The following is an 8201-nucleotide window of genomic DNA, read 5'->3' as shown; positions in this document are numbered from 1 at the left end:
AGACAAATGTCTGATGAGACCTACAATGTCATACTCAAGGCACTAAAGGGGGAATTTAATGTTCCTGTAGCAGAAAGAGCCAAGACCCAGCGCTCTGCACTTACTCAACTGTGGCGGAATAGGCAGCATTATGTCCTCAGTGAGGATGGTCAGTCAATTACATTTAATGGAAAATTGGTGCCTAGAAAGTGAACTATCTCTGCAGTTGTAAATAAGGCCCTTGATAAAACAAAAGGCTCTGGTGTAAGAAAATCAAACATATACCTTTGGGAGCAGAAATCAGCCGAGCAAGTGTGAAAGACAGATCGAGATGTTACCAGCTCCATAAGGCAACATTCCAGAACAAACCCTCACCAAAATCTATCTTGGCCAAAGCAGTTCAAGATTGACACCAGGTAGCCTTGTTGGCATGGTTAAATGGAGGGTCAAGTATGGCCACATATAGGTACATCCTGACTGTAATAGATGTGTTTAGTAGATATGTATGTATGGCTAAGACCGCTGAAAGGTACACACATTGTGAAGGTTTCTAGACACCTTGAAGACATTTACAATGAGCATGGTCCACCGGTTCAAAGGTGCTGTAAGAAAACTAATGGAGTCCTTAAAAATAAAAATCATTCAGAGCTCTCCATACCATCCCCAGAGCAGGGTAAAGTGGAGAGAAGCCACAGTGTCCTAGGGAAGAAATTTATATATGACTTAGTTCAATATCAAGAAGGAGGAGTGAACTGGATTAAGCATTTGTCAGTTTATGCAAAGATAATGAATGAAGACCCAAAGGAAGTTCTGAGTTGGATGTCCCCTTTTTGGATTTATTATGGAAGACAAAGTCATGTGTGACCTGTCGTGTCTTTCCCTGCCACTATATGGCATTGTGCTAAGGGACGGAGCGCGTTGATTGAGGGGCGGTGCGATGCGTCTCTATATATAGATGTGCGATGCGTTTGCCTCTTCCTCTTCCGCTTCCTTCCTGTGGCCACTGTGATTGTGTGACGTGGTCGTTGCGGGCGTATGATCCTCTTCGCTCAGGTAATGTATTCCGCTATTCTCTCGCTGCTGGTGTATGCACGGCGCGGTGGTTTTGGTGACGCGATCTTTGTTTTGTAGAGCGCGACCGGCTGCCGGGCCGTGGGGATGTGTCGCCCCACTGGTAGTTTTTCCTGGAGATGCTCATCTGCCCTTTCGGTAAGTCCGCGATTTTCTGCCGTCCAGCGGCTCTGTCCTTCGTTCTCCAGCTGATTGTTTGGGTGTTTTGGTGCAGCTGAGTGATTAACCCGTGACAGGAGCTGGCCGTCTTCTGCCTCTTTCCGGCGTGGCCGTAGCCTTGCGGAACGAGGCGAGGGTAAACTGCCGGCAACTACCAGTCACTCTTCCCTGGGTCTGCGCTGCCGTTTTGGCTCTACTACCGTTTTGGCTCTACTACCGTTTTGGCTCTACTACCGTTTTGGCTCCATTATTGTATCGGCTGTATTGCTGTTTTGGCCTGATGTGGAGTTTGTTCCTTCCTTTTCTCCTGTGTTGTTTTTTTTCCTTTATTGTATTGATGAGTTTATTATATTGTCTTTTTCTTTTTCTCTTTTTTTAGGTCAATGTTTGTTTAGTTCACGCCAGTTATACTAACCTTTGGGCTTGTTTTATTAATTGATATTTCTTTTGTTGTCAGGTGTCGTGGGCTCCCTGTGACCGTTAATCCCTGGTGGTGGTGTGTTCTCCACGGTCCCCCCTTTTTTTGGTTTTGTGTGTGTGTGAGTGTGTAGTTTCACGGGTGATTCTGTCGAGGACCTCCCCCCCCCCCTTTGTCTTGTGGTTGTCCTGTTGCATGGTAGCCCCGGCCAGCTTCATTTGCCCCTTGGTTTGTTTTATTGTGTGTTCAATTGGTGTGACTGTGTTTGACTTGTATTTTGTTTACTTTATGTGTTAATAAATTCTTTGTTGTGGAACCGTCTCGCCCTGTGGTATTGAACCTGTGTGGCCTTGGTTTAAATAACCAACACAGTTAAGCTCAGATTTCCTGGGGCGCAATTCCCCAGGTGGCGTTGTCGCAACTACGATTTTTTTAATGCTCCTTAGCGTCCACCTCGCCACATTCTGGCGTTGTCGGCAGGATCCACATTAATAAAGGCAGAGACGTGTTTCATTTTTGTCCTTTTCTTTATATAGTTTTCCTTCTTGTGTTCTGTTAAACTGGTTATTAGTGGGTGTCCTGTTTTGTATGTGTAATTGTTGAGCCAAAACGGCAGTGTCTGTTCCAGGGACATAAAAATTTTTTTCTTACACTGCTTTGTGAGGCTTGGTGTAGGTTGTTCCATCAGTATGGAGGAGGAGATGCAGCAGCTTAAGGAGCTTGTGTTGCAGCTTAAAGCGGACAATGAGCGGCTCCGTCAGGAGCGGGCTGCTTCGCTGGGGGACTCTGGTGGGGCTGCTCCCTTTGCTCCGCCTGGTCATGCTCTGCCTGCAGGTGCGGCTGCTGCTGTTACAGAGCGGCTGGTTGTCGTCCCAAGAGACCGTAGGTGCCCGATGTTCAACGGTAAGACTGGCATTGGAATATCTGACTGGGTGGAGGAGTTACAGGCATGTGTGCGTGCCCGCCATCTTTCCACTGCTGACCAAGCTCTCTTTATTTTTGACCACTTGGAAGGGGAAGCGAAGGAAGAAATTAAGTATCGCTCTGCTGCAGAGCGAGGAGACCCAGGTAAGGTTCTCACCATTTTACAAGAGCTGTATGGTTGTGCTCAGCCTTACGTAACCTTGCAGCAGGCTTTCTTCTCTCGGCACCAGCTGGAGGGCGAGACCTTGCACGAGTTCTCTTTGGCCTTGATGGCTTTAATGGCACAGGTGAGGCAGTGCGCACCTGATGGTGTGCCAAATGCTGATATTCTCCTTCGGGACCAATTTATCGAGCATGTGCTTGACTGTTCTCTCCGGCGGGAGCTTAAACAGCTTGTTCGTCGTCAGCCAACTGTCACACTGTTGGAGCTGCGTGGTGAGGCGATTCGGTGGGAGAGGGAGGGTCTGCCAGGAGGCACTAGAGGGCGTAGTGTTTCTTTGCCAGCAGCTTATGGCCTGCAGTATAGCATGCAGGGCCATGCCCCGCTGGCCCCTAATAGCACTCCATCTGGGCCAGGTCTTAGTGAGCTGATGGATCTTTTGAAGCGCCAGCAGGAGCAGCTGGACCAGTTGACTCAGACCGTAGCCTCCCTACAGGCCCCTCGTTCACAAGGCCAGACTTCTCGCAGTGGCCCTTTAATTTGCAGACGGTGTCAGCAGCCTGGCCATTTTGCTAGAGAGTGTGACGGTGGACGGGTCCCCCGTAGACAGCGGGTTAGTTCAGTGCCTGGCTTGAACTCTAATGCTGCAGGGTTAACTCACCCCTCTCACCCTTCGGAAAACTGAAGCCCACTGAGCTGCTGAGCCACAGTTCAGTTGGGGAGTCCATAGGCTCACAGGAGGGTGCAGTAGCTGGTTTAATTGCTCCTTGCCCAAACATCGATGCCTCCATGGGAGGAGTCGCTGTGTCATGTTTGGTGGACACTGGTTCCATGGTGTCCACCATCACAGAAAGCTTCTTCTTGGAGCAGTTTGCACCTTGGGGTCATGATCGCCTTCATTCGTGTCACTGGTTACAGCTGCGAGCAGCTAATGGCCTGGCGATTCCATACGTCGGCTATTTGGAACTTGATGTGGAACTCTGTGGTAAGGTGATGCCCCACTGTGGGATCCTTGTTGTTAAGGACCCCCCTGACAGGGCGTCTTCTGTCCCTGGTATCATAGGGATGAATGTGATCCGTCGATGCTATCGTGAGCTCTTTGGTGCATATGGTCCTTCTCTTTTTGATTCGCCGTTCGTTTCCCAGGCACCTGCTCCAGTGGTTGCAGCCCTACAAACGTGCCACCAGTCTTCCATTCAAACTCCGAGTGACCCGACTGGCACGGTGAGGGTCCGGGGGAAGCGGGTGGTGCGTATTCCAGGTGGGGTGATGAAGCTTGTTGCTAGCACCTGCCCCCAGCAGTTTTCTGGTCAGACTGTGCTGTTTGAGCCCCCTGAATCAGGCTTACCAGCGGGGCTGCTAGCCTCTCCCTGCCTGGTGCAGGTTGTTCGGGGTACTGTGTATGTTCCCATAGTTAACGTGGGGGCAGCGGAGGTTCTCCTTTACCCACGGACCAGTCTTGGTCTCCTGAACGCTGCTCAGGTCATCAGTTTACCTGCAGGGGTGACTGAGGTGGAGCCTACATTGGTGACCATCTCTTCCCAAATAGCTGCTCCCTCAGTACCCGATAGGATAGAGTCCCTAAGTCTGTCCCCATTGCCTGAGCAGGAGCAGACGGGTGTAAGGTCTCTACTGTATAAGTACCAGTCAGTCTTCTCAGCCCATGATGGTGACCTGGGCTGTACTAACCTCATCTCGCACGACATACCACTGCTTGATGATGTTCCAGTCAGGCAGAGGTATCGACGCATCCCTCCATCAGAGTATGAGGCGGTGAAGGCGCATATCAATCAGCTTCTGGAATCTCAGGTCATCAGGGAAAGCAGCAGCCCTTACGCATCTCCCATCGTCTTGGTGCGGAAGAAGGATGGGGGCCTGCGTATGTGTGTGGACTATCGTCCCCTAAATAGTAAGACCAGGAAGGATGCCTTCCCCCTACCTCGCATCGAGGAGAGCTTGGATGCACTTTCTGGGGCTCGCTGGTTCTCCACAATTGATTTGGCCAGTGGCTATAATCAGGTTCCGGTGTCAGAGAAGGATCGTCCCAAAACTGCCTTCTGTACACCGTTCGGCCTTTTTGAGTTCAATCGCATGCCTTTTGGCTTGTGTAATGCCCCAAGCACCTTCCAGCGGCTCATGCAGAGAATGTTTGGTGATCAGCAGGGTCAGTCATTACTGCTTTACCTGGATGATATTGTCGTCTATTCTTCCTCCGTTGAGCAACATCTTCAGCGGCTGGAAATGGTGCTCGGTCGGCTCCAGAAGGAGGGTCTTTGTCACGGCTGAGGTTTGGACCATTGACTGCAGGAGACCAAAGACTGGTTCAGTTTTAAGTTTTAATTCCAAAGACAAGTTCAAAGGTTTCTTAGACAATAACTCGGCTAACTGGCAGGGCGCGCACACACAGGTCTCAATGTTCAATCATCTGGCAGAGTGGTGAAGTCAGACCAGGTTTAAGTAGAGCCAGGGTGATTGCTGCAGGTGTGTGATATCAGTCAGAGACCAGCCACGCCTCCCGTCACAACCTGAAACTCAAAGGGGGAGGGGAAAAAACAGAAGAGCAACAAAAAACCAGACCATCACAGTACCCCCCCCTTAATGGACGCCACCCGGCGGCCTCCCAGGCTTATCCGGGAACTCCCGGTAGAAGTCAGCGAGCAGAACGGGGTCCAAGATGAGGGCCCGGCTGACCCAAGATCTCTCCTCCGGACCGTACCCCTCCCAGTCAACGAGGTACTGGAAACCACGGCCACGCCGGCGCACATCCAGTAGGCGGCGGACCGTGAAAGCAGGATGACCCTCCACGAGCCGGGGGGGTGGAGGGGGCTCGGCTGGAGGGCTCAGAGGGCTCTTTACGACAGGCTTGAGCAGTGACACGTGGAAGGATGGATGGACCTTCAAAGCAGGAGGGAGCTTAAGCCTAACGACATTAGGGTTAATGATGCGTTCAATGACATATGGCCCGATGTACCTGGGAGCTAGCTTGCGTGAATCAGTCTGGAGAGGGAGGTCACGTGACGAAAGCCAAACCTCTTGTCCAACTCGGTAATCTGGAGCAGGGGTCCGACGTCGATCTGCCAATCGTTGGTTCCGGATCGCAGTGCGTGTCAAAGCTGCTCGGGCTTCTCGCCAGACACGGCGGATGCGGCGTAGATGAGCCTGGACCGAGGGGACTGCCACTTCGGACTCCTGGCTAGGAAAAAGGGGAGGTTGATAACCCTGGGAGACCATGAATGGGGACATACCTGTGGCAGTGCTGATCAGGGAGTTGTGGGCGTATTCGACCCAGGCGAGGTGAGTGGACCAAGAAGCTGGGAGATGAGAAGCCACACACCGTAGGGATGCCCCCAGGTCCTGATTTGCCCGCTCTGTCTGGCCATTGGTCTGAGGGTGGTACCCAGAAGAGAGGCTAGCCGAAGCCCCCAGAGCTTGAACAAACGCTTTCCAGACTTGGGAGGTAAACTGGGGACCCCGGTCAGAAACAATGTCCTGGGGAATACCATGGAGACGGAACAAATGGAGCACAAGAAGGTTAGCAGTTTCTAAGGCTGAGGGAAGTTTGGGCAGAGGTACAAAATGGACTGACTTAGAAAAACGATCAACAATAGTCAGAATAACTGTATTTCCATCCGATGGTGGTAAGCCCGTAACAAAATCCACAGCAACGTGTGACCAGGGGCGATGAGGTATGGGCAATGGACGGAGGAGGCCAGCTGGAGCACGGTGAGAAGACTTACCACGAGCACAAACAGAGCAGGCAGAGACAAACTCTCGGGTGTCAGCAGACATGGACGGCCACCAGAATCTCTGCTGAAGCAGAGCTATACCTATAGTAGGTTACCTATAGTAACCTGGATGGCAGGCCAACTTGGACGAATGACACCACTGGAGCACTGATGACCTCACCGAGGGTGGAACAAAAAGCCGTCCTCTTGGGCAGTGCTCGGGAATGGTATGGCCCTGGAGAGCATCTTGAACTTCCTGCTCGACTTCCCACCTGGCTGCTCCAACCACACAGGAAGATGGAATGATGGTCTCCACAGGGGCCTCCTCAACTGGGGATGAAAACTGGCGGGACAAAGCATCTGGCTTGGTGTTTCGGGAACCTGGGCGGTAAGTTAGGATGAAGTTGAACCTCCCTAGGAAAAGTGCCCACCGTGCCTGACGAGGGTTTAGCCTATGAGCAGAGCGTAGATATGCCAGGTTCTTATGATCTGTCCATACTATGAATGGATGTACTGCACCTTCTAGCCAGTGTCTCCACTCCTGTAGGGCCAACACGACTGCCAGCAGCTCTCGGTTTCCTACATCGTAATTCCGCTCAGCTGGAGAGAGGCGTCTGGAGAAAAAGGCGCAGGGGTGAAGTTTGTGGTTGACTGGTGATCGCTGAGAGAGTATGGCTCCAACTCCTGAATCCGAGGCGTCGACCTCCACGATGAACTGTAGATTTGGATCTGGGTGCACTAAAACAGGGGCACTAGAGAACTTCTCTTTGAGGTTAGTGAATGCGGCCTGTGCTGTTGAGGACCATACAAAAGCCTGCTTTATTGAGGTCAACTGAGTGAGTGGGGCTGCCAACCTGCTATAGTTTTTAATAAATCGTCTGTAAAAGTTGGCGAACCCCAGGAACCTTTGTAGGTGCTTGCGAGTGGTTGGGACTGGCCACTCTAGGACAGCCTTGATTTTGGCTGGATCTGGTTTTAGTTGGCCTTGCTCAATGATAAAACCAAGGAAAGAAACAGTCGAAACACCAAACTCACATTTTTCTGCTTTAACATAAAGTCGGTTCTCCATTAACCGTTGCAACACGGTTCTGACATGCACTACATGCTCTTCTCTACTCTTAGAAAAAATCAAAATGTCGTCAAGATAAACAAACACAAATCTATTTAACATGTCTCGGAGGACATCGTTGATCAGGGCTTGAAACACAGCCGGTGCGTTAGTTAGTCCAAAAGGCATTACCTGATACTCAAAGTGTCCAAGGTGGGTATTAAAAGCAGTCTTCCATTCATCCCCTTCCCTAATTCTCACCAAATGATATGCATTTCTCAAATCCAGTTTGGTGAAAATCACTGAGTCGTGGAGGGGGGTGAAAGCAGAGTCAATGAGTGGCAAGGGATACTTATTTTTAACTGTGATTTCGTTCAAACCTGTGTAGTCTATACAAGGGCGCAGGGACCCATCCTTCTTTTCAACAAAGAAGGATCCCGCCCCTAGTGGAGATGATGAGGGGCGGATGAGGCCGGTAGCCAGGGAGTCCTGGATGTATCTCTCCATGGCTTCCTTCTCTGGCTTAGAGAGGTTGTAGAGCTTCTTTGAAGGAAGAGGAGAACCAGAGAGAAGGTCAATGGCACAATCATAAGGTCTGTGAGGAGGTAATGAAAGTGCCTTGTCCTTGCTGAATACCTGCTTGAGGTCATGGTACTCACTGGGAACAGCTGATAAATCAATCTCCTCCGGGAGGCTCTGAGAGATGGAAACACTGAC

The 8201-nt window shown here is 50.9% G+C and overlaps 1 protein-coding gene across 1 annotated transcript; it reads left to right on the top strand.

The window, feature by feature from the left end:
* Positions 1-844: 844 nt before the first annotated feature.
* On the top strand, positions 845-4997 carry LOC124073503. Its single transcript, XM_046415776.1, has 3 exons — positions 845-1032; positions 1111-1188; positions 1667-4997. Exon 3 carries the CDS (start codon positions 3501-3503, stop codon positions 4995-4997), a length of 1497 nt encoding a protein of 498 aa, XP_046271732.1. The 5' UTR covers positions 845-1032; positions 1111-1188; positions 1667-3500.
* Positions 4998-8201: the final 3204 nt, after the last annotated feature.

This window comes from Scatophagus argus, chromosome 16 (assembly GCF_020382885.2).
Source record: "Scatophagus argus isolate fScaArg1 chromosome 16, fScaArg1.pri, whole genome shotgun sequence".
Lineage (NCBI taxonomy): Eukaryota > Metazoa > Chordata > Actinopteri > Scatophagidae > Scatophagus > Scatophagus argus.
Note: the sequence above shows the minus strand (reverse complement) of the source record. Positions and strands in the feature narration are given on the sequence as shown.

What these genes read in the sequence shown, in the direction of transcription:
- LOC124073503 (XM_046415776.1), top strand. Translation starts at nt 3,501, where the DNA reads ATGGGAGGAGTCGCTGTGTCATGTTTGGTGGACACTGGTTCCATGGTG.